Below are 26,545 nucleotides of genomic sequence, written 5' to 3' on the forward strand. Positions count from 1 at the left end.
TCGGGATGGTAGGAAGTAGGTATATCGAACTTTCAAGGAAAACTATAACGGCTAAGTTTGCTTGAGCATTATTAGTAGTTTAAGAGTAAATAGCAGCCTAAGGTATAAAATATACCTAAATTTGGAAGATTCCGTGTAAAATACATCCTTAAAAAAATATTACTTAATTTTTTTGTAATGGCTACGGAACCCTATTTCGGGCGTGTCCGACACGCTCTTGGCCGGTTTTTCCCACTGAAACCATGCATTTTTCTGAAATTATATTTATATTATATTATATTATATTAGGTTAGGTTTGTTTATAACAATTCTGAACAATTATTGGATTCAAAGAAAAAATGATTATGACAAACGATCATTCTGACAAACATTACACTCGGACTTTCAATAAGCATGCGAGCCGATATGGACCCATTTTTGGCACTTCAAACGTATGTTTTTCAAAGGTATATTTTTGTTGCTGATTGTACCTATTGAATACAGTTTTGCCATCGTATTTTGTCGGAGAAGTTTGTATTTATCTCGCTATCTCAACTAGCTTACTGAAGTTTACTAAAGCTAATTGAGAAAGCAAGATAAATACAAACTTTTCCGACAAAATACGATGAAAAAACATTATTCACTACATCTGTACATTATGCTATTCACTTGCACATTTATTTCCACGAAGCGCGAATAAAGTCGAAGTTTGACTCAATAAGTTAAATCCATCCTAGTCATTAGTCAAAGGGAAAACTTTACAATTCAATGGGCCGAGATAACTTCGAGTCGAGACTCATTATAATATCCAGAAAAGTCGCTAACAAACCGTGGGATTTCTTACATTCCGCGTCCGAGCAGTAACTAACGAATGAACTTTTTAAAAGTAGATCTTTCCGAGTTTGCGTCGGGCAAAAGGATCGCAGGATGTGATATTATGCATCGGACGGGGATGAGGTGAATAAAAGTTTGTAGCTCAAGTTAACTACGTCGTGATACATTCAAAAGATTGACTAAGGACGGTTCTTTGGAATCATATTGAGTTGCAGGAAATAGATTTCTAGTTCCAAAGCACCTATAACATCCTACTCATATAAATGCGACGTTTACGTGTTTCCGTTGTTTACTCTTTCACGCTAAGATAGCTAGACGGATTGAATGAAGTTTGGTAAGTAGGTAGCTGGATCTCCGGATCATAAGGAAATCGATTTTATGAATTAATGGACTAAAATAATAATAATATGGAATTACAACAGGATCAGGGTTCATTATAAAATCATGTTTCATAGGGAAAACAGAAAATATTGGAGCCTAATCAACAAACCTTATAACATTCGTTTATTTAATAAAATCAATTCGTGTGATCAAAAATGTAGGAATGAAAAACACGAAAACACAGGTACTTACAATTATTAATTTATTTCCATAATTTTAATACACTTCGTAACATTATGTAGTAACTTTTCAATATTGTAATTAATCACAAGGTTATAACTGTCACAAAGCTAAGGCAAATCGATTGACTGAAATAACGAAAATATCTATTTGAATAGGTAGGTACAATTCACACACATAAAATCACATTTTAAAGTAATTATTTATCAGTGTCATTATATTCTTATGATCGCACTGTAGTTCCCTTGACTAAAATATCAGACACTGATCAAAATTGGCATGAGAAAATTACGCAAACTCACCACATTTTCAACTAAAAAAAAAGACTGATGTTCGTCGACGCGTATATTTTACACACATTTACATACTTGTTCTTGTTTTATAACTGACAAATTAAACTCGGTAGAAACTAGTCATGAAAATGTTCTCAGCAGTTCAATTATTCAATCAAATTCGTAGGATACAGCTCCGTCGATACTTTAAATGGTCCTGCCAATACCGTGGTTGATCCCAGTATCCGTTTTTATTTGGTCAGTTAAACCCTTTTTCACGCCCTTGATGATAGTTTCATATAGTTTCCCCGTGAAAGATTAATTTAAAAGCGAATCATATTTTTCAGAAATTGAATTGTTTTGTACTACATAAAAAGAGCGAGGTTATGTATTTGTGGTTGTTTTTGTTGTTGTTTCTTTAAAAAAATATGGCTCTGTCCAGTGGAGGACAATTTTGCCATTGTGGTTTGTATACACAATATGCCTGAGAAAGGGTTAATGACAACAAATTTACAGTTCAACTGTCAAGTCAATGATGATGATGTCTTATGCGAACTGTAAGCTCCTTCTGACGTTGTCATCAGCCGCGCCAACCGGTAAATGATGGTGACCTGGTAAGAAAAAATGATTATTCTGTACTGGGTAGCTGTTGCTTAGTGACCTAAGACCCAAGGCTTTATTGTCTAACGGACTCTGAATCATAATCGCTTTCACCACTTGTTACACGATATAGGATGTCGGTAGAAAAAGATGGTTACTGTGGTTGCGAGTGCCCGCGTGTTAGACAGTACGGACACCGGTGTGAGCAGGATATAAGTTGTCGTACGCAATCAGAATGGGGGGGAATCCGGAATACCGTTAGCATGATAAAAGAGTAAAAGTCAGAAAGATACATTTCATGCTATTGTACACCTGTGTGTAGGTACACACGTTTACTAGGTATCTATGTTAGTGGACATGGCTGTGTTCCATTTATTTTTCCAAAACAGGAAAATATTGAGTTTTTCACATTCAGAATTAAGAGTATTTTTTATACAGTTTTATGGCTTGTGACGCCAACGTCAAGAAACAAACACTTCTTTTCATGCACCTTATACTTCACCACTATCACTGGCATACCTACTGCTAATCTGCTAATACATAATAGATGAGTGATCGGATCTATGTACTTAATTTAATAAATATATCTGCGTTTTACGGTAGTTTTATTTCAAAGTCTAGGACAGGTTTAGGGCTAGGTTTTATACCGTTGCCGCTTTGTCACCAAATTAGTTTAAATATTTTTGATTATAAATATTTATGTTAGTCTGCAAGGTATTTATAGTATATTTTTTTACTAAGACTATATTTGCCCCACCTGACAGGATTTTCCAAGCTTAAATGGAGACCTATATAAATTAAAAATTATAAAAAAAATATGTAGAAACTTTTTTGTGGATGTTGATACCTGATTGCCTTGGTCTAAGACGAATATTTTTCTTTATATACTAGAGCATAAAAAGCCATTTTGTCGCTTAGATCCAGCATAAATACGAACTTTACGATCATGAAAAGTGATAATTCTTTTTTTTTTCCTAAATTTCTAACTTTTTAATACTTACGTGTTAAAGCTTGGCGCAGGCTGGGCTTGCTGAGGCGACTGTTGCGCCAAGTTGCCGAATGTCAGTGTGTTCTGAGTGGCTAAGCTCTCGAACGTAGCGTTGGATTGTGTCGGAGAGCCGAAACCTGCAGGTGACATTAATTTAGTGGACGAACGTAAATTGGGCGATAATCTAGAGTTTCGGTTACTTAAATACATGTTGAACATTCAAATAGGCGAACAAACTATTCCTTTTTTGTACAAATATCGACCGAACCCGGAACCTAAGACTTCGTAGCCAGTTTTCTAACCACTAGGCTATCTGTCGTCTAATCCTTACTAATATTATAAATGCGAAAGTTCACCCATAAACCACTTAACTGAATTAGATGAAATTTTGTATAAAAATAGTTCGAAAACCTGGGAAGAACATAGGATAGTTTTTCCCGGAAATTTTTAGAGTTCCTGAGGGATATCGATGCAAAAAAGCTAGTATGTAATAATTATTCCGGCTGTCTTACTTTCAGCAATAAATTACTTATTAATGAGAAACACTTCCTTTTTATTTTTCTAGTAAGTAAAACCGTATAAACTATTACTTGGTTGTGATGCGGCGCCTCCAAATACGGAACCCGGCGAACCGCCGCCAAAGCCCGAACCGCCGAACGCCGCCCCGCCGAATGTGGCTGACGTGCCGAAACCTCCCGGGCTCTTGTTGAAACGCCGAAGGCCGAAGCGCCGAAACCAGAGCTCGTGGGTGAGCCGAAACTAAAGGAACAACTCGTTAATATTCGCGAACCAATAAAAATGCAAATATTTGCAAACAGTGTATGTCATTGTTACTCTTTCACGCCTGCACGGATTTAGATTAAGGGATTAACTTCAAGTGACGGATATTAGTGATGCCGTCTGTTTGTTTTGCCGAATAAACAAAGATGCATTACTTTTATCTGACACTTCAAGTTAGTCGACAAGTGGTGAAACAGTCCTTAAATCATTCAAAGACCTAATGGTTTACGCAAGCGAAGCCTAGGAAAGTCACTATTGCTTATTAGTGACTTTGTAGTTGAAAATAATGCCGCAAGAAGAAACAAAAATTAAATTAAAGGGCCTACGCTAGCTGAAGCGGTTTGCACGAAACGGGTAGAAGCCTATTGAAAGATAGTATGAGCACACCGCACCCCTAACTGCACTCGTCGCGAGCGGCGGATTTTACTTGTACCCGCACTACCGTCAGGCCCATGACAGTCCATACAACCGCCTGCGCGAGATAGCCTGCTACTACTACATAAAACAACATAATGTCTGTACACGCGCCAAATGTGTGCGTAAACTATGTAGGACCGTCGCTCGCCGCCGCCGCGCCTCTCGCTTGCCGTCACTCAATTTTGTAGCTATAATAATGATGAGATGGGTTTTATAAGTATGACGTCACTAAAGGTGGTTACGTTTTTCTTATTTGTTGAATGAGTGTAAATACCTCATTCAATCAGATAAGAACTTATATTAAACAAATTACTGAAAAAATATGTGATACCGAACAATAGCGAAGCATTTTTATTCTCGGAGCAATTACTTTCACAAGTTTCGCATCTAACAAAGTATAATTTAATATTAGAGACAAATTTACAACACGCAACGCAGTGATTGAATACTGACAACCGTGTGACGCAAGCGCGGTATGACTCCTCGTTGACTGCCTCGTCGCAGGCGACGATGTTTTGGCCGGAGGAGGTGAATGTCGTTTCTTTAGGTAGTAATAGTTAGTATTCTTGCATGTGTGCGCTCGCTCCGTGCACCCGCGCCAGCTAGTGTAGGTCCTAAATGTCACATCTGTTGGTCGTACTTACTCCAAGTTATACGAGTACGCTAGCAGTACTTAGTATTTGACGACACTCATGTAATAGCAGCATATGAGGGTTCGCCATCGACGGATATGTCGCAGAGAACATCATCAATACTGTTTTAGTAGTTGTAGTTACTTACCTAGCGGGCTGACCGAAGGTTGCTTTAGCTCCAAATCCGCTGCCGAACCCACCTGCCACATAGTAAGAGCAATAAATATATAAGCTTGATATAGCATTTTCCGCCGTTTTTTATTCTGAACTATGGAACAACCCGTAATCGACCGGACTGTCCTAATTTGGCGGTAAAAAAAAAACTCTTTTTTTAAATTAATTGATGCTACTTAAAAATCTGATGTTTTTTTTTCTGTTAATTAGAAAGGTTATTCCTATTGATATAAAAGTTTCAAGCGTTTCAAATTTTTCAGACATTCCCCATTTCAGAATTTCATGTCATGTTCGGGTCGGCCTTCAAACTTACTCGTTCATCTATTGCTTACTTTCGAGCCTCTACAACAATATACTAATATATGATAACCCGTTGTAAAAGAATGATAGCTTTCATTACTGATAGGTGTGTTCTTTCTTAATCTTTGGTGTTGTGATTATTAGGTCATCGGAACGTGATCCGCTGATCTGCGATCACGCCGTTTACATTAGGTACCATGCATTGTATACATTTTAGATAATGTTTACAATAATAGACAGGTCATGACAGCTAAACTAGAAAAATAATCATTCCCACCTTACGTGGCTTACGTAGGTACATTTTTTTTATTCTGCTGGATGGCAAACGAGCAAGTGGGTAATATAATAGATCACCACCGCCCATAAGCATCTACCCTGGGGTATTGCAGATGCATTGCCAACCAAGAGGCCTAAGCTGGGATACCTCAAGTGCCAGTAATTTCACCAGCTGTCTTACTCTCCACGCCGAAACACAACAGTGCAAGCACTGCTGCTTCACGGCAGGATTAGCGAGCAAGATGGTGGTAGCAATCCGGGCGGACCTTGCTCAAGGTCCTACCACCTGCAAACCCCTGGACCTATAGTATAGTATAAACTAGAGCAGTCTCAGCTTACTTTCTACTGCAGCAATGATAGTCAACTACTTTTAAATTGAAATAATTGAATGTCAATATCATTTTTATTTGGGGGTTTCCAGAAAAAATGTACCCGTTTTGCCTTAATTATCCTTAATTTTCCATATAAGATTTATTAGTCAGTTTTGTGACGGTCCATACAACATGTATGGTTAACTGCGTCACAAAACTGTCAATTAAAAGTGGGACACTTTTTTTTATTGCTTAAATCGACAGTGCTCGTGATTCTGAGTAGAAATAACCCAAATTTGTTAGGTTTAAAAAAGTACAGGTTACACTTGATTCTGAAAATGCCCATTTGCCCTGTCACTTTTCATCCACTACACCTTTATAATAAATTTCTAGATTCTTTTACCGAACAACGGCAAGATACACTCGAAGCTGGCAAAATGGTTCTCTAATGGTCAGAACCATAATAAAAAAATTACGTGCCTAATAAAATTTTACAAGCGACGTGTGGATCGTCCATAGAAGTTTGGAGGGCCGCAAGTTGAGTATAGCTTGCCTTAGTTTGACGTGGGGGTGCTCTAAGAAGAAAAGCCGTATAAATAAAGTCTGTACCAGTTTGCTGCGTCGGCGAGCCGAAAGGTTTGCTGTCGCCGGCGCCGAAGGCTTGTCCGGGCGCGGAGGGCGCACTGAAGCTGCCGGTGCCGAATACTGACGACGCTTGCGTGGTCGCTTGCTGGCCTGTGGGAAAACATTCGTATTTTCGCGTTACCATGTAACTACACATACTAAATTTGGACAAACGTCTAACTAAGTAATGTCAACCTTTCTCGGTTGACGATAGGTTTCAAAATCTTAATTAATTGATTAAATAATTTTAAACTCCTAACTCATAGATGTTAGTTTAACATCTGGTAGCATACCTAGTGAATGTGTAGCTTTTGGGGTGGACTCTGATTGAGTTCAACGCGTCAGTGTAGTGTGGAGGTAGAGGAGCTTCATGAACACACATTTGTTGCATGGACATGGCTATCGTAAGGCCGCGGGTGAGCAAAATAATTGTTTATAGTTCATTGTACAGGAATATTCTTCTGACTTCACTTGGTTACTGTTAATACCTATACATATTATCATTGGTACCTGGTCGACAAGCTTCGCTCGTGCTAAAACTCGATAACAAGCGTTTTCCCAGATATAAGACCAAGCTAAATCGATTTCTTATCCCTGAAACCCCTACATACCAAATTTCATCGAAATCGTTGGAGCCGTTTATATATATAAATATATACAAGAATTGCTCGTTTAAAGGTATTAGATTACTCACCAAATCCAGTAGATCCAAAGCCTCCTCCGCTATTATTATTACTGCCCCAGAAGTTGGTAGCAGGCGCAGCCGAAGTTTGGCCGAAAGTTGACGATCCGCCAAAAATAGCCGAAGCCTGTGTGTTCGGTTGACCGAAAGTAGCTTTACTGCCGAATACATTGGTATTGCTATTGCCGAATACTGATGTTCCAGACGACCTACAAGCAAAAAGCAACTGAGTAAGCTAATAACATATACTTACTAAAACTATTGCACTAGCAATCATTTCAATTCGCGTTTACTTACACATTTTTTTGTTGACGAAAAAAAGTGATTTTAATACTTAAAATAGAAAAGAAATATGGTCTCACCCTCCTCCGAATATGCTCTCGCTGCTTTGGGAAGGTGCACTAGTGGTAGAAATGTTAACCGAAGCGAACAGAGATTCCCCGCCGCCAAACAGCGAACCGCTTGCTGTGGTAGCAGGTGCTCCAAAGACAGACGTTTGAGCGGGACTTCCAAATACAGAAGCTTGTGTAATCTGAGCAGATGATCCGAATACGGACGCCTGAGTGGCGGCGGCGTCCCAAACACCGACGCTTGGGTAGTTTGTGTAGGAGTCCCAAAAACAGATGCCTGGTTAGTCTGTGTCGGAGTACCAAAAACAGACGATTGTGTTGCTGCTGCGCCAAAAACAGACGGTTGACTAGCACCGAATACAGGTGTTTGATTCGTTGACGTAGGCGTTCCAAACACGGACGCCTGAGTTGTCGGAGTACCGAACATGGAGGTTTGCGTTGTTGGGTTCCGAAAACAGACGTTTGCGTAGTCGCTGGACTTCCAAAAACAGAAGCTTGAGTTGTCGGAGTCCCAAAACACAGATGTTTGTGTTGTAGCAGGAGTTCCAAACACAGACGCTTGAGTCGTAGCAGGAGTTCCGAAAATAGACGCTTGAGATGTCTGAGGGCTCCCAAATACGGAAGTTTGAGTGCCGCCAAATACAGATGGCTGTGTCGTGGATGTCGGTGCCCCGAAAATAGAAGGACTGCTAGCCGGAGTGCCAAATACTGATGGTGTAGTTGTTATTGTTGAACCAAATCCGCTCTGAGTAGTCGAAGTAACAGTTGCGAAAGCAGTAGGGGTAGATGATGGTGTACTGTCAATATCGGAAGAGGGAGTGGAAGTAGGAGCAGCAAAAACTGGAGCAGCAGTTGTAGTGGTTGTGGTAGCAAAAGCTGATGTACCAAACACTGATTTTGCTGTCGACCCAAAATGGATGAAGCAGTCGATGCTGTCGAACTGAATACACTTTCAGTTGGTTTTGCTTCAGTAGCTGACGTTGTAGCGAAGACAGAACTTTGTGTAGTCGTTGTTGTACCAAATATAGAAGTCGATGACCCAAACACGCTTGATGGGGTTGTAGACGCTGTGGCGAAGATTGAAGTTGATTCAGTTTTAGTCGGAGATGAAACTGTAGTTGTAGTAGCCGCTGCAGAAAATATTGCAGGTTCCGTTTTAGTTGGAGATGATAAGGGAGAAGATGCGACTGCTGTTGCAAATATAGATGATGCTGATGAAGTTGGCTGAGGTTTTGCAATTGTGACTGTTTGAGAAACAACTGCAGGTGTTGAAGAAGAAACTGCACTTGAACCGAAGATAGATTGTGGTTTAGGCACTGAAATTGAAGAAAAAATGTTTAAAAAATAGAAAAGTAGTAAAAAAATTAAATGACGTTGCCTGTTATTGTTATTAGTCTTACCAGTTATAGTAGCACTTGCAGTTGCAAATATTGAAGATGAGGATGCTTGAGCTGTTTCCGACTTAGGCACGACTTTAAATGCTTCAGTTTTGATTTCCGATTTAATCGCAATGGGCTTCGGAACTTCATCTAAAGTGGCATTAAAATAGCTTTAATCATCACATAGAAAATTGCATTGAAACTATGATTGTACAATGTATGACATACCTGATGTAAAATCACTGGGAGTGGGAGAGCTTGCAGTTGGTTGAGTGTTAGAGCCAAATAGCTGCTTATTTGTATTTTGTGCACTCAACGGTTTAGTCTCATTTTCATTCTTTTCCTCTTTGGTTACTTTCGGAATAGAAAGTATCACGTTCCCGCTAGCCTTTTCGGGTACATTTTCTTTAGATTTCTCGATTACCTTGTCAGGTTTCGGTTCGAGTTTTGGTTCTGCTTTTGGTTCTACTCTTTTAAATGTAAACGTTTTTGAATTGCCTCCTAAAACGTCAGGTACATTTTGAGTTGCTTGTAGAGGCGTAGAAGTTCTCATTGCAAATAGATTAGACATAGGTTTTTCTTCTTTTTTAGCATCAACTTTCAGTGGAAGTGAATTGGTTTCACCAGTTTCACTGGATTTCGACTCTGGCACGAAAGCTTGCGGTGCAAATTTAGTGAACATGTTGTTTAGTTCCGATATAGGTTTTGAAGTGAATGAGGTTGGTGTAGCAACAATAACTGAAGAAACTGGAAAAAAAATGTCGTGTGAAGAAGTCAAATTTATCATGTATGTGTATATGTGTACAAACAAGGTATACAATTTCAAACAATTACTGAAGGTCATATAAAATTTGTTAATAATTGGTCCCAAGTTTCATCAGTTAGCAATTTTTTTTACAGTTAAATCAATAACGACGTATCTGAATATCGAAAACTAATATATCTAAAGTTAAAAAGTCGACGGTCAAAATATCGAAAGTAGTTAAGGTGAGGTTTGATTCGATGGTTATATCGACGGTCAAAATTCGATATTTTAACAATCGACATTTCAATTTTCGGTATTCAGATACGTGCCCATCAATAATCAGTCATATATACATACAATTGAAGGCAGAAGAAGGCGAACAAATTTTCTGCCCCATAAAAGTGTTTTCATTGTCATCTTTCTTCGTCTCAATAGTGACTTGTTTGTTCTGAAGCAAGTCTTTGAGTACACTGCGAGTGTTGACTGGGGCGGCGGTTGGCGTGGCGAACGTGAGCGGCTGTTTAGGGTATAACTGGAGCCTGGACTTGCTTGGCCGGTTCCGGTTTTGGCTCTGAAAGGATTTTATAGGATCATGAAAGATTGCGACCTCTCACATCACGGTCTGAATATAAACTAGTGATGTTCTAAATTCATTGGGAGTGTTGCCTGTTAACCGACGTGTAGTGAACAGAGAATTTAGTCACCGCGTCGTCGGTCGGTTTGAGCACATTCGAGCTGGTGCGTTGTTGATTCTTATTTTGTTTTTTGTTGAATTTGTATAACCAAAAAGCTTTCTTTTAACACATGATAAAGATTCCTAATGCTACAGTTAGATAATTTCACAGTATTGTCTTGTTTTTTTTGGTATAATTTGAGACCAGTCGACCAGTATAGCACCAAGTAAAGCACTAACTCGTAAAACAAATTTTTCAAAATACGAATGCATTACGAATGGTTAACGAACGTTACCGAATACATCCGCACTTGCAGAAATCAAAGATCGGCGTTCTCGAATAGTCGGTCACCTCAGCGGCGATGAGTCGGCTAGTCGGGCAAATCTATGTATAGTCGCCCGGGCCGGTTATTCTACTAATTACCTAATTGCTTGGAATCAGAATTGAAAATTGTATGCTTGTAGCAAGAGTAAAATGCGAAATTGCACAAGCAGGCTAGCATAGGCGCATTTCATCATCATCATCATCATCACCATATCAGCGGTAGGACGTCCACTGTTGGACATAGACTTCCCCTCCCCCACGTACATAAGGCAATTTTATAGAGTCGTTTTCTTGGTAGCTCGTCCCTTTGAACTTACCTTCGGTAAATAGAGTCCTGACAACTTGGGGTGCAGTGGTTTTCTTCACGGTGATAGGCATTTGTTGTGTCGGTGGTTGACTTAATAGTGGTGGTTTAACTTCCAATGTTGTCTCTTTCTTCACTATACTAACTGGTGGAGCTGTTACTGAAACTAAACATATTTAAGAGTTGTTAAACTTGGTCACAGCCATAGCAGACTGTATTTCGTGTTAAGTCAATTGTCATATCAGTATGACTAATTATTTAAGTTAAAAGGACTCTGTCCACTACATTTCCACGTAAAAAGTATTGATATTCATTTCTGTATTGATAAACTGTACAAGTATTTGTATAGCGCGGAGAAAAGTTACAATGTAGAGCCATATACAGTCAAGGACATAAATATGTATACTTTACTAAAACGTCAAAAATATATATACACCCACTATACACCTTTATGCCACTAGCTATAAGGTCGTTGTATACATATATTTGACGCTATCGGTGTATAGATAATTATGTCTTCGACTGTACATACATATTGGGAAAAGAATCAAAGTGATTAAGTTACTGTATGTACAGTCATCTGCATTAATATCTGACTCGTCTTACCGCCCCTTAAAATAAAGTCTTATGCACGCTTTGTTGCGCCATATATTAGTACTTACTAGCCGTCCTCAAGTATATCAGTATAAATTTAGATACTAACCGTTTTGAACCGCCGGTTTAGGCTCAACCTTGACCGCTTTCGTCTCATTCGCCTTCTCTTTCAAACTCTTCTCATAGCTTATCCGCATAGCCGTCAAATGATGTCTCATCTCGACATTCACAGGCTTAATTTTAACAGTTTTGTGGTTTGAGAGCATGTCTCGAAGGGCGTCCAACTTTTGTGACGTTAACAAGTTTTTATTTTCTTTGCTCTGCGGTTCAATACTCATGTTCAGGATGTTTTTCGTCAGTTTTGAAAGAGGGTCTCTGAAATTGTATTGACATATTTATCAAAAGACGAAAATAGGTTAAGTGTATAGGAATGTGGATTAGAATCCCACTAATATTATAAATGCGAAAGTTTGTAAGTCTGTTTGTTTGTTACTCCATCACGTCTAAACCACTTAACCGATTTAGATGAAATTCAGTATACAAGTAGTTTGAATCCCAGAGAAGGACATAGGATAGTGTTTTATCCCGGAAAATTGCATAATTGGAGTCGCAGGTAACGGCTAGTTTTAAATAATATCTATAAAATAATGATTGTATAGCGGAGTCTCCATTAGATATAAGTATAGTATTTTTATAGTTTCATTGTTTGAATATATTGTTGTTCAGATGATTGCTTAGTGTATGATGATAATAACACGCGTCAGGGAATAACGAGAAACTAGGTTCGATTCCAAACGCGTGTTCTGATTTTTTTGAGCACCTAGGCAGGTGGCGCCTTTTGAGAGGCGCGGAAGCGGTATAGACAATCTCCCTCTATCTTGATGAAGTGCTAGAGCCAACACTGAGCCTAGGCCGTTACAATACCAGCGTATCTTCTATGACCATATCCACCTCCTGCCTACCAAAGGTACTTTTTAGGAATATCTTTTTGAAACTTTCAAACTATATTGCTTAGAGCTTAAGATGTTCAGGAAAAATAGAGGAAAAAGTCTCCGGCTTTTCCTACTAGTTTTTCACTATGAACTTTACAAAGGCCATCCAATTATAATTATTTCTTATGTCCAATTATTTCTCAAGTCCAATTATAGTAGGTGGTAGATTTTTTTTGACATTCATAAGTGCTTGTTATAGCCTAAATTAAATAAAGATATTTTGACTTTTGACTTTTATAATTATTACTTATGCCCTTCCCAAAGGAAGGATGTAGGCACGAGGTAGTGAAAACAGTGATATATTTAGCTATACAAATGGATGATGTAACCTACTTTTTGAACGGTGTGGTTCTCAATATAGATGTAGTTTTGAATGCCGGAGTCACATTGCATTCATTGAGGGTGCTCCTCAGTGTTTTCAGAAGCGCCTGTTGCCGGCTCAAGATCTCTTGCTGCCTCACCAGTGGTTGGTACACGTCGTCTAGTATTGGCCGGATCATTCTATGGCCTGGTCTGAAATTGTACAACGACATACAGTTTTTTGATAAGTACAGGTAGGTACTCACTTAAATATATCCGTCACTTTACATTACGTTACCATTGCGGAAGCTAATAACAAGATTCTGTAATTTTTCGCTGATTATATTTTTCCCAAATTATTATTTTGTTTTTCGTGGAGGATTTTTTTAAACTGTAGGTGCTTCAGGATTGTTAGAAAACAAACCTAACCTATAACCTATGTATCCTGTACAAATGTACAGGATAGTCTGAAACATAAATCTTGAATAGTTTAAATTCTGAAAAAAAACCACTCGTCAATATGAAACGGTCGGTAAATAAATAATTTGGGAAAAATGATTTCGGCAAAAAACCAGGATTCCTAATGATAGCGCTGCCTATCCCCCACAGGATATCAGTGACCTGCAAAAAAAATTACGCCTAGTCTTCCACTGGTTATCTGCTTCTTGGGTTCGTCCTTTACTCACTTCTTTAACTTCATGTCCAATTCAGCCTGTTGGTTCCACTTGTAGTCCAGAGCTCGGTGAGCCTGCTCCAGCTGGGACTGTACGTAGTAGGCGAGTTTCTTTACAGACGCCACTCGCTTGGTGGTCAGAGGGTCGGCTTGCGTCCATTGGTCTAGGTCTTTGGCGCTGCAAAAGAAATGATGGATTAAACCATTGTTAAACTATGTATACTAATTTACATTGCTTCTCGGCTAAAACACAAAGAAGTGTAGTTCATTTGACATCCGAGCTCCGCAAAGTAATGTCTGGATCAATCAAACCATTGTTGTTTATTTTTAGTGGGTTCAGAAATGTTGTAACTGTAATCCAACAATTTTTAGTGTCGTGGGTTTGAATCTGGACTTACACTTTACTCGGAATGTTTGTGCGAAATTATATTTTGAATTTATTCTGAGCTTTCCAGTGGAGAAAAACATAGTGAGGAGACTTTTATACAACTGCGAAGCAATACAATGTTTTGTGAAAAGTTAACGATCCGCACTGGGTCCAGCTATGGGACTGGTATAGGCCGGAGATAATTACAATGATGAATAAAAGGTCAGAACGAAACAGTATGACTAAATAGGTACCAATACGAGCAATGTAAAATAGGTAAAGACCCATCGCCTCTCAAGCAGAGGGTCGTGGGTTCAAACCCCGGCTCGCACCTCTGAGTTTTTCGAAATTCATGTGCGGAGTTACATCTGAATTTACCACGAGCTTTGCGGTGAAGGAAACATCGTGAGGATACCTGCACAAACCTGCAAAGCAATTCAATGGTGTGTGTGAAGTTCCCAATCCGCACTGGGCCGCGTGGGAACTATGGCCCAAGCCCTCTCATTCTGAGGGAGGCCTGTGCCTGCAGTGGACGTATATAGGCTGGATGATGATGATGATGATGAAACAGCGAAAGTTAAAAAAATAGTTCGTGGTCATTTGAGAATTCTTCGGTACCTAAAAGGAATCAGTTCATGAAATAAAAATAGGTACCAAAAATACTTACTCTGAATGCGTACGAGCTTCAGCCACAACGGCGCACGCGCGAACTAAATCTAACTTCAGCGTGATGATGGCATTGCGCAAGTCTTCTAGAGAGCAGTCTTTCTTTATCGCATCCGCGTCGAGATTCTGAAGCTCCGAGTTTGGACTTATAGCCTGAAGTTCACGGTGGAACTGCAAGAGAATCAAAGTAAATGATTACTTGATACAGTGTTATTTGGGATATGTAAGCAGGACCAATCCTACCGGGTTCAGTTAGCTAAGGGTACTAACTATAATCGTACCAGTATTAGTGAGGTTAACGTTATGTCGTTTCAATGTTGAAAACAAAAGGTTTTCTTATTTTTAATTTAAATTATTTACTACGTGCATGGTCACGTTGCAATTAAAAGTGTGGAGGTTTTCCTTGAATATGATTGTGAACTTTTCAATATCAATTACTGAAGGTCTAAAATCCATACCATACCATACCATACCGAAAAACAACGTTTTGTATGGGAACGCTATGTATTGCGATAAGGCCGCCTTGTGATTTTATCTCTGTGTACCTGCTTTCTGAAACCGTATACTATTTATGGTGTACAATATAGAGTCATGTATTGTATGGTATTTTTTTTACTTAATTTTATATTTATTATTTGTTACTAAAGCAATCATAGTTGGTACAGTTTAAAAGGTACAGGCCTAAGACAAAAACTTTTATCGATAAATAATAAATAGTCACGGAACCGGAACACACAAAACAAAGTACAAACCTGGATCTGTGCTTGCCGAGTCTTCGTCACAAACTTGTAGAGTTCCATTTGAAACTCGTTCACTTCCCTGATAAGCATGCTTTTCAACTCCTGGTTTGCCTTCTGTTTGTTCGCTAACTCTTGCTCGGCTTTGAGCGCTGCATTCAGTTCTTGCGTTTGATCTTTCTGCGGTGTTGGAGCAGGTTTTGGTTGAGCCTGTTAGTTTTAAAATTTAAAAATTGTTCACCGTGTTTTGTAACTGTTTTAATAATATACTTGAAAAAACTCGGTCATATCTGTTTGGATTTGTATGCAAGTGTTTCCATACCACTATATTGTACAATTAGAATAACAATTATTAAGAGCAACTAAAAATGCAATCAAAAAGAAAAGCTAAAACTAAAAGATACAGTTAAAAGCTAAAGCAAAAATAATGTAATAAAAATAATTATGTTTAATTTTTAGTTGTATTTCATCATTATATCAAGCTATGTTCAAGAAAAAGCAGAAGAAGTAAATATTTTTTTTTCATTGGTTTAACTATGGCCGTAGTGTGTAACATCCTGTAAAAATTTAAAGATTGTTGCTAGAACGATAATTAGCTAGCGGACGCGGAGCGAGAGCAATGGAGTTCTATTTGGACCTTTAGGTACGGAACCCTAAAAAGCAGTTAACTGTTTACCTGCGGCTGTGGTGCAGGAGTAGGCGTTGGTACCACTACAGCTGGTTTGGTTTCAGGTGGTTTTGGTTCATTCGCTTGAGGCTGGGGCGCTGCAACTTAAAAAGTATAATATTTTAACAAAGCATTACTTTGACTGTATCAAACGTTTAGTGATTGTAGTGTATTTTCTATACAGGGATGGAGAAACTGCGGCCCGCGGGCCATCTCCGGCCCGCGAAGGCTTGAAATCCGGTCCGCGACCATCAAACAAAAAACAAGAGAAGATTAGATATTGTTAAAAATTTCATTCTCATTGGCAATGGCCATGCAGCTTGCATACAACAATCACGCATTGTTTTGCGAGCGCGGGCGGGATGAGCGAAAATCGAAAATATTGCATAATAAATTAGTGTTTCAGAAAATACATATCAATATTTTTATTTCATTAAATAACATAGCCAAAAATGCAACAACTTGGCCGGCATATATTTCGTTTGTATATATTGACACGCGAAGGAAAAAGTTTCCCCATCCCTACTCTATAGTAATATCTTGTCTCCAGCGCATAAGTCACGACCAGTGGAGTGGGGGCGACCTTTTATTGTTGTTGGATCCCCGGACTGAGTAGATATAAGAGTGGTGGTGCGTTGCTTTGCCAGTGAGCCAGTTAAAGCAAAGGGAAATTACAGTACTTTGAAGCGCAGAATAAATGACCCGCCACGGGTAGATACAGGTGCCATTACTAATCGTCATCAAGTGCGGTTAGTTCGAAAGATTCGCACTGGAAAGCAAATGTGTTACCCTACACTTCAATCTACTCGTGACCACGGCCACTGCGACGTGGCTGAAACGTCGAAGTAATTACTACTTGTTTAGTTAAGCGTGATAAGTCCGTAAGTAAGATAAGTGTATTATATGAAATAAAGTAGTTATAAAAAAACTCTGGGGAAATCCGCGTTGGGCCAATGCGAATTTGAAATAAAAATAAACTTTTATTCTCTTTAGCGGGAATGTTTAAAAATCGCTTATTAGTGCAACTCTGTGACCCTCAAGGAATATTCATTGAAAATGTTTGCCACAACTCGCTAGCTTCAGGGTTTTAGTGTGTGCGTTGTCCGTAATATCTGTCAGTCAGTCAGTCATTCGGTAACTTATTGTCACTACTTTGAAAAAATCTCGTATCTAAAATCAATATGTCAACAAAATGGAACCTTCATAATGTTCAGAAAGTTCACTCAGAAAATTGTCTATTATGAGGTACGAGTTTTTTTTTTAAAGTAGTGACGATATTGCTCTTTTATAGGTATAGATAACTTACTTGTAGTAAAAGCCGGTTGGTTTTGAGGCTGGGGCGCGCTAAATGGTTTGCTAGCAGTATTAGTAGTCAACCCAAACTGTGCTGGAGCCGACACCGCCTGGGCCGGCTGTGGAGTCGGCAACAAAGGTTGAGCTGGCTGCAAAGAGCAATAATGAAAACACTGTTTTAACCTCGTAAGACCCACAAATTTGATCATTAGAATTTGGAACTTAATGTCAATTATTGAAGTTGACATATGTCCTAAATTTAGGACGTTGTGTCTTACGAGGATAAAGTCAATCATGAGTATTTTTGCAGATGATTGGGCAAGATTAACACCTAAGCACCTTTGTTATTTGTTATATATTTTTTAATGGTGACGAAGGAAAGTCTTCAAAAAACCGGACTCAATTAATGGAAAGCCTACAGAGGGTTCCCATACTTTGCAGGCCATAATGGAAATTTCTAATGTCCCATAAGGGTCTTTTTCCTTTTTGAACCCTAAAAATATACACAAAAAAGCTTACCTTTGCTTGTAACGCGGCAGCTAAAGCCGGAGCAGCCGGTGGGTTCGACACAGGTTCTACTTCAGCACTGTATAAAATCATAATTGAATTAGTAACATAGTTGTCACAATCACAACTAAAACTGGGCCTCTATATGACACTACGTAAGTAAGGTCAACCATCAACATGTAATTTTCGTTGAACTGCTTTTTCTATAAGAAGAATTCGAATGCATTGATACAGCCAAAACATTACAAAAACAAGTATACACGAACCTTAATGTTAAGTACATAAATAAATAAAGTCGTTTATCCATATTTTTGTTTCTTTGTACAGACTGTACGTAGAACAAAATTACGCTAAATAAAATACTCATGAGAACTGAAAATTCGATAAATCCTTGTCGATTTTATGGTATTGGATGTCAAATTAGTCGGCAAAACAAAGGACACCCGACGATAATTATTGCGACTTTTCTTTCCGTTGTGGTAAAAATAATGACAACGAATGGCGTATGACCGATGGCCGGAGGGCTAAAAATCCTCGAAATTTACCCGCCGACTTGAAGCAATAGTGTAAGTAAAATTTATTTGTTGTCTAGCCTTGCTAGTCCTTACATACTTTATAAAGAACAAATTACCACAAAGAACGAACGGTCGAATGTACTTTTTAAAGCACAAATTACTGATTGGAATAAAGAATTTTAAGTGTTGAAATAATATCCAAAATAACAGAGCGGACCCACGTCTAATGGTGATTTTCCACCGGCGAGGCGAGACGAGAATTGAAATTTGTATGCATTCTCGCGCGCCCACCGCGAGCCGCCGCGAGCGCTGCCATACAAATTTCAATTCTCGTCTCGTCTCGCCTCGCCGGTGGAAAACCACTTTAAGTCTTAAGTACTACATCTGTTGAAAAATGCCAGGACTCGGGAAGTAAGAGTTGAATAAGTAAGTGTGTTCTTAGTTCAAAGTTACTTATTACCTGACCATAGCACCCGCGGGCAAGGTCAGCATCTGAGGCTGGGCGGTGATCAGAGGTGACTGTCTGTTCAAATTGATGACGTTGAAAATGGTGAGGAGGCCCGTTTGGGAGACCACGTGGAGCATCGGCATGGGCGGCAGTATCTCATTTTCACCTGTAGCAACAAAAATTCATTTTTTAACGCTTGATATTTACTGACTATTTAATATATTTTTCACTTCTCATGCTCGTAAAGTTTTGTTTATGCTGGGTCTAGGCGACATAAAATGACTTTTTATGCTCTAGTGCATAAAGTCAAATCTTCGTCTAAGACCAAGGCAATCAAGGTGTAAACAGCCACAAACAAAGAAGTTTCTACATATTTTTTTAAATATCAATCAAATCAAAACAATAAAAGGTACATAGGAAGTGAACAATTGTTTCCACTGTTGCTATTTCATTTCCTCGCCATCAATGTGAAAAGTACAGTGTAAAACTCGAGCATTAAACCCATTTTCCCCTCGACGTGTCTATCCACCCTCGCCGTATCGGCTGGGGTGGCTATATGAACGTCTTCGGTAAAATGGCTCGTTTAATGCTCTTGTTGTACAATCTACTATTATGCTATCCACCCTTTCATCCATCATTCATCATTGACCAGAATAGTGCAAAACCTTTTTTTTAAATCCAACAATGTGTCGCTAAACATGCGAATTACGAATTACAAAGGAACTTCGAATTCACGAAAAAAGATAGATGACGATATCCTTAAAATTATATCTGTCAAGTTAAGATACAGTAGCTTCCGTGAAAATATCTGTTCCTTTCTTGCACGACTTAAATCTATATGCGACAAGGGGATGGTGGACATTTTTTATCTCAAGGTAGTGTAGGTACAGTCGAACCATTTGATTTCTGACCGACCATGAAACGTTCTTACCGTGTTATAATGAATTTCCTTGTCAAGCAACGCGATGTCACTATGATTTTTTCCAAGAAAGGGTTCCACTCTGGGTCACGATTCAATTGGTTCGGTAGTACAGGCAAATCACAGAACTGAAACATCCATAATCATGCATACCGCCGGTTCTAGCTCTTGATCAGGTCAGAGCGAGATTGTCTACATCACTTCTGCACTCTCAAAAAGTGCCATCTAAATTTTATTTTCCACTGGAAACTGGGAAATGGCTAATGCCATCAGGCACCTCGAGCCACCGTTCCACTTACTCTACCCTCGAGCCAGCGAGGATCAGACATGACATTATTATAAATAGGTGATAAAAATGACTGTCAAATTACCCCAAGGCAGTTGATGGATAGCAGCGGTGTCAAAGCAAATACCCACAGGGTAGTTCTCTTGTTTCTTGTCAGTGAGCGGCAGTTCCGGCCGCGCTTCATCAGGCTGCAAATTAATACTTGCATATTTACCCCCTGCTTCCCCATCCATTGATTAAATTTATTTTTGACGACCAGATGGCCTAGTTGTTAGAGAATCTGACTACGAAGCTTGAGGTCCCGGGTTCAATTCCCGTGTCGGGGCAGATACTTGTATGAAAAATACGAATGTTTGTTCTCGGGTCTTGGGTGTTTAATATGTATTTAAGTATGTATCTATCTATATAATTATATTTATCCGTTGCTTAGTACCCATAACACAAGCTTTGCTAAGCTTACTTTGGGACTAGGTCAATTGGTGTAAATTTTCCCGTGATATTTATTTATTTATTTTATTTTTATTTATTTGACGGATAAATGTGATGCCGTCTCTGTTTGTTTTGTTCGAATAGACGGAGACGGGATCACATTTATCCATTAAATAAAATTAATCAATGGATGGTGAAACAGCCCCTAAATGTTATACTTTTTTTAGGTACAGTCGAGGTCAAAGATATTTTTACACTATAATAGATGCCTTGTCACTGTATGCCATCAGACAATTTTATGAAAAACTTCAAACATGAAGTGACAGCGACAAGGAAGTAAAGTGTAAAGATATCTTTGACCTCGACTGTATAATGTAATATGTATGGTCAAAAAATATGTATGTACTTGATAAAAGAGATGTTTTAAAGGGGCATACTAATTGGAAGTCCGAATGTAATGTTTGTCATAACTCTTTTTTCTCTGAACCCAATTATTGTTCAGTAGCGTCCGTTTCTTAATATTGGGTTAGCAGAAAAAAATATTCCATTATTGGTTCCTGTCCATAACTGGTGCCCTCACCTATTTCACTTCCAACTAAACGCTAACAAACTGATTGCATACCTGACACCACTGTAACCAATTAGCACCATCAGCTGTTCCCAATGTAGCCATTTCCATGCTGTTTGACGACGAGCAAAGTATTATGTTCCTAAAAAGAATTTTTTTATTCAGTATAGTATTATACAGTAGGTTTTTTTTTCAGTATGGCAATGCTAAGACAAGGAATAACTGCCATTTTTTAGGCAAGTAAGACACCCTCAAACTACCACCACCACGACGTTTAGACGACCAGATGGCCTAGTGGTTAGAGAACCTGACTACGAAGCTTGAGGTCCCGGGTTCGATTCCCGTGTCGGGGCAGATATTTGTATGAAAAATACCTCAGGTCTTGGGTGTTTAATATGTATTTAAGTATGTACCCGTAACACAAGCTTTGCTAAGCTTACTTTGGGACTAGGTCAATTAGTGTGAATTGTCCCGTGATATTTATTATTTATTATTATTTCTGCGTAAAATTTTAAGGTATGAGCGCCAATAACTTTTTTTCTTCAAATATTGCAGTTGCAGATTATTTTGATGAAATCAATTTACCCCTCCAAACAAATAAGAAATCAAATCGAGACATTATTGAACACACATAAAAACATACAGATAATACTAGCTAGACTCTAGTCTTTATAAAAAAACAATTAAGCAAGCTTACCATTGTGCAACTCCATGCAAGTAGTAATACCAGGGTCGGTTGCTACCCATGCTGTAGCAAATATCCTCATAGTTGAGGCACGTCGGCTGCCCCGCTTTAGGCGTGTTTACAATAGTTACAGCTGTAAATAGAGATCAAACAATCAAAATTTTATAAGCAGAGCATCTCAATATCTCACTTCCTGAGGAGTCAAAGACTTGCATTATTTCTGATGTGCGCATCGTGAGAAAATTTTTGCTCTAAGTATATCAATCTCACATTCACTTCATTGCTCTAGTTGCAGTCTCACATGCTACCTTAGATACGACCGATCCTAAAAAACAATTTTAATACAAGCTCTGTTTGTTGACAGCATTGACAGGCAAGAGGCAACCTACATATCTCCTATGTATACTAGTAGAAGTGGGTCAATTCTGACTTACAAGATTTGAACTAAGCATACACATCAAGTTAAATAAGAGCTTAAGAATTAATGTAAATAGACTGTTTCTGTTCCTGTTTACCGACATGTAGCTCTCATTTATTTATGGTCAGGATACTTTTATATAAATTAACAAATTACCTGGTCGACTGTTGTCAGCAGCATTCCTGTAGACCACAGCAAACTGGTAAGTGGATATCCAATGTATGGCCAGCGCTTCTACTGGTGAACCTTGAAAAATGTTTGGGGCAGGAACAGACTTCATAGGTGACAGGTCTGGCTTGTACTGATAGAGGGTGCCATCACTGTTTCCCACCACCAGCTGCTTGCCTTTAGGACTCCAGCAGATGCATCTGTAAACAAAATAAGTTAGCATTAAGCATTTTGACTCGTTGTTTTTTATTATTTATACAAAAATAGGCTTGACTTTGACCACAATCAAGTCTGATAGTAAGCGAAGATTATGGACTTAGATGGAGCATGCTTGCTCAATAAATGCCTATTCATCCTAATTTTGAAGACAGCCAGATTGTAACTATCAGGGAACACAGAAGCTGACAGAGATTTCCACTTCTTAGCTGTCTCGATAATAAAAGACGAGCGAAAACGCTTTGTCAAATATCATTATCATTTTTAGGCTTCCATAGTCAACTAGGAACCCTTATAGTTTCGCCATGTCTGTCCGTCTGTCTGTCTGTCTATCCGCGGGTAAGCTCATAGACCGTTAGTACTAGAAAGTTGTTATTTGACATGAATATACATATCAGTCACGCCGACAAAATGGTACAATAAAAAAAAATTTAAAAAAAATTAGGGTATCTCCCGTAGACGTGAATTGGGGGTAATTTTTTTTTCTCGACACCCTATATTGCGGGGTATTGTTGGATAGGTCTTTTAAAACCATGGGGGTTGCTAAGACAATTTTTCTATTCAGTGATCTATTCGAGCGTCCGCCCCCCACTAAAAATTAAAAAAAAATTAGAATGGTAGTAAATAAATCAAATTTACAAGGAAAATTATAGCGGCTAAGATTGCTTGAGAATTATTAGTAGTTTAAGAGTAAATAACAGCCTAAGGTATAAAATATACCTAAACTTGGAAGATTCAGTACACAATACGAAATCCTTGGAAAAATATTATTAGATTTTGTCGTAATGGCTACGGAACCCTATCCTGGGCGTGTACGACACGCTCTTGGCCGGTTATTTTTACCATAATGGTATGCAGCGGCGTAACTCCGTAACAACTCAGTTCCCACTGGGTTGCCTCAAACTCAAACTCTTTATTGCATTAAATGTTGTGATGAAGATCTTAAAAAGTATGAACCTAATTTTTTTATGTAACTTTAGTGATGTCTGATGACCCACCGCGAAATTTCGCATCCGAAAATATATCTAACTTATGCTTCTCTTACCATCGGGGTTGTCTAACCCACTAGTCTAATCTACACTCCATGTAACCAATGGCATGTTAATCAAAAAAACTTCAATTCAAACTTTCTTTTGCTTACCTCGCTTTTGACTGCACCTTTTTAACCTGACCAGTGCTGGCTTGCAGGACAGTGAGTGTACCATCGTAGAATGCAATAGCTATTGTGTCTGGGATGCAAGGATTCCATTTCAAGTCAGAAACAAAAGTTGATGGGTTTACATCACATTTCACAGACAATGCTGGAGAGACATTCTGTAAAATAAACGAAAAAAAGGTGACTGACATGACTAATAAAATGTAATAACCAATTATCCAGATAAATGTAATAAAACTTGCATCCATTATTTAGGTATTAATTTTTCTAGTTGCTCTACAGCATAATGCAATCAAAACATATGCAGTCATTAAACAAGGAGCTGTCTTAGAATCTTGATATTTGGCATGAATTTATCCTTTATAACTTATAGAAAAAATCTAAAAACTTATTTTTAAACAGTTTGGCTAATGAAAGATGAACTTAGCTATTATTTGAGTGGCAACATTATTCAAATGTCATGGAGCAACAGACCAAAGAGTATTTAGAAGACACTTGAGCTTGTACTATACTATTGTGTATTATCTATCTATTCCGTGACTTGAGTGTAGTTGTTTATCACTATGGGCTTTTGTATTATGAAAAAGTACGCGTGTTTTCTCCCTTAGTACCTACCAAAATGAACAAAAGAAAAAAAAGACATTTAATCCTACTTTGGTCACCCTGCGTGGCTCACTCTGCGATTTTGTTCACAAAAAAAAACAAATCCAATGTGGCTGTCATCTCAAAAGCAGTGTCAAGCAATATCTAATCATCTGTATTAAGCGTTTTAATTAATTTCATTGTTAAATGTGCAATTTGATGATGATGAAATTTCTAACCTTCAGTAGGTAGTGTATTCCGGGAGTAGCAACCCTAGTACCTACACATGCCCCAAGCGAGTGTTCATGAGTTATACGAAAAACAGAGAAGCATAAAGTAGGCACAATGCTTATGCCTAAACGTCGCTTTTGTATGGTAGAGAAGCTTCTGTACTTTGTACTATTACTTATTCTGTGGTAATACCTGGGACCATATGAAAGATTTTTGAATTTGCCAGGTTTTTGCAGGTTCAGCTTTCATTAGCCAGACTCTAGGGACCTGTCTGTCTATATATGTAATTGGTCTAAAATAATCCCACACTACATACATTTCGCTTAGAAACAAGCAGGGTTCTGCTAACACTGGATATTCATAAATACCTACAAATTTGTATGGAATCCTAGGAATAAATAAATAAATATGTACATATGGCTACATTTCTCAATAAAATCGTAATACTTACTAAGCAAGCTTGATAGTGATCTACCATTAGAAAATAATAAGAAGGTGTGTCTCATTTAATTCTTTACCTGATTCTGAAAATCTACAACTTTGTAAACGACAAGCAACTGTCCTCCAGTAACTGCCAGGAGTTCCTGGTCACAGCTGACAGATATGTGGGTCGGATTTTCTTGGAGTTGCACCAGCATGTGCTGTGGATCACATTCTTTATCAATGAGCTGCTTGAGGTAATAAACTGCAAAAAAGTTTTTTTTTTAATTATAAACTTTTTAATTTTTGTGTGCTTAGGCTGGAATCCATTTTCATTCATTTGCGGCCAAATATCAACCATAGGACTTCATGGGATAATACGGAAATATTTTCCATCTATAAAAAATTTGAGTGTTTGTTTTAAAGCCTTGAATGTTTAAAATGTATCCAAATGGGTACATTTGTACATAAGTATGTATCTGCAATGCCTAGTACCGATATGCACATATTATTATGCATACATAGTAGTAAGAAGTAGTTTAGAAGATTTATCCAAACAATGCAAGCATAACCAGTAAAATTTATAATGTACCTGCTAGATTTCCATCGGGTAAACCAATAAACACAATTCCATACTTGCTGACGCTAGCCACTAAGTTGTAACCTCTGTTTGGAAGCAGGTTGTTTGTATTAAATACCTTCACTTTGCGTTGTAACTTATACAGGAGATGCTGGAATTAAATGAACAATACTTGTTAAAAAACTATTCGTTTTTGTCTGCAGCTTCACTCACCTTGAAATCAGTCAGGGTAATATGTAATAACTTCTTAGACATATGGCTTTGCTCGCATTCAACTTAGATTTCAGTCTTCTTGCTCTTCATAATTTTTTGAAAAAAGATAATTATATACTGATGAAAGACAAATGATAGAGTGGTGTTAAATGCACTGGGTATATATTACATCTGTTCCGAATTTTATGCAAGTCCAGTCTGTTGTTTCAGCATAAAGACGGAAAAACACGCACACACACAAACACATCAACGTTAGTGGGATAATCCAAGTCATGAGAAGCTGGCTACGCGAGAGGGAGCATAAAACCACCAGTGTGATGTCCATCTAGCCTAGCGACGATTGAGATAAAAATTATCTTACTAACCTACATCTTGTCAAATTACAATTATAAACGTATTAGCGAACTTTTCTTAACTTTTGTATACAATGTAGTGTAATTTGAATACGAACTTAATTTAAAGGAAATAATAATCTTACCGGTTCATCATGAGCGTTTGGACCGACTTGTACTTCCATTATTGTTTTCTGCGCGACAATAATTATCTGGCTTGAATCAGATTATTAAGTATCATTTGTTACGCACTTGGTGTAGTTATTCAATTATGCTTTACTTTGTGATTAAATCCCCGTATTTAAAAAGCCGCTTTATACAAGCCAAGAACATGCGAACGAAGGCGAACGGAATTTATAGAACTGTCAAATTGACAG

General features: G+C 38.2%; 1 protein-coding gene across 1 annotated transcript; it reads right to left on the reverse strand.

Annotated features, from left to right (window-relative positions):
• Positions 1-1,381: 1,381 nt before the first annotated feature.
• Positions 1,382-26,518, reverse strand: LOC141428694 (uncharacterized). Its single transcript, XM_074088700.1, is given in 31 exon segments — positions 1,382-2,257; positions 3,248-3,371; positions 3,825-3,947; positions 3,950-3,993; positions 5,212-5,263; positions 6,734-6,859; positions 7,443-7,639; positions 7,793-8,000; positions 8,003-8,695; positions 8,698-9,096; positions 9,181-9,309; positions 9,388-9,906; positions 10,262-10,475; positions 11,167-11,372; positions 11,910-12,175; positions 13,126-13,305; positions 13,779-13,943; positions 14,800-14,969; positions 15,551-15,745; positions 16,212-16,306; positions 17,509-17,644; positions 18,015-18,081; positions 18,978-19,131; positions 20,256-20,358; positions 21,222-21,309; positions 21,865-21,985; positions 22,427-22,638; positions 23,796-23,968; positions 25,142-25,308; positions 25,636-25,774; positions 26,315-26,518. Coding segments are annotated over 31 exon segments (5,535 nt in total). The 5' UTR covers positions 26,354-26,518; the 3' UTR covers positions 1,382-2,226.
• Between the last annotated feature and the right edge of the window lie 27 nt (positions 26,519-26,545).

This window comes from Choristoneura fumiferana, chromosome 6 (assembly GCF_025370935.1).
Source record: "Choristoneura fumiferana chromosome 6, NRCan_CFum_1, whole genome shotgun sequence".
NCBI classification, from domain to species: domain Eukaryota; kingdom Metazoa; phylum Arthropoda; class Insecta; order Lepidoptera; family Tortricidae; genus Choristoneura; species Choristoneura fumiferana.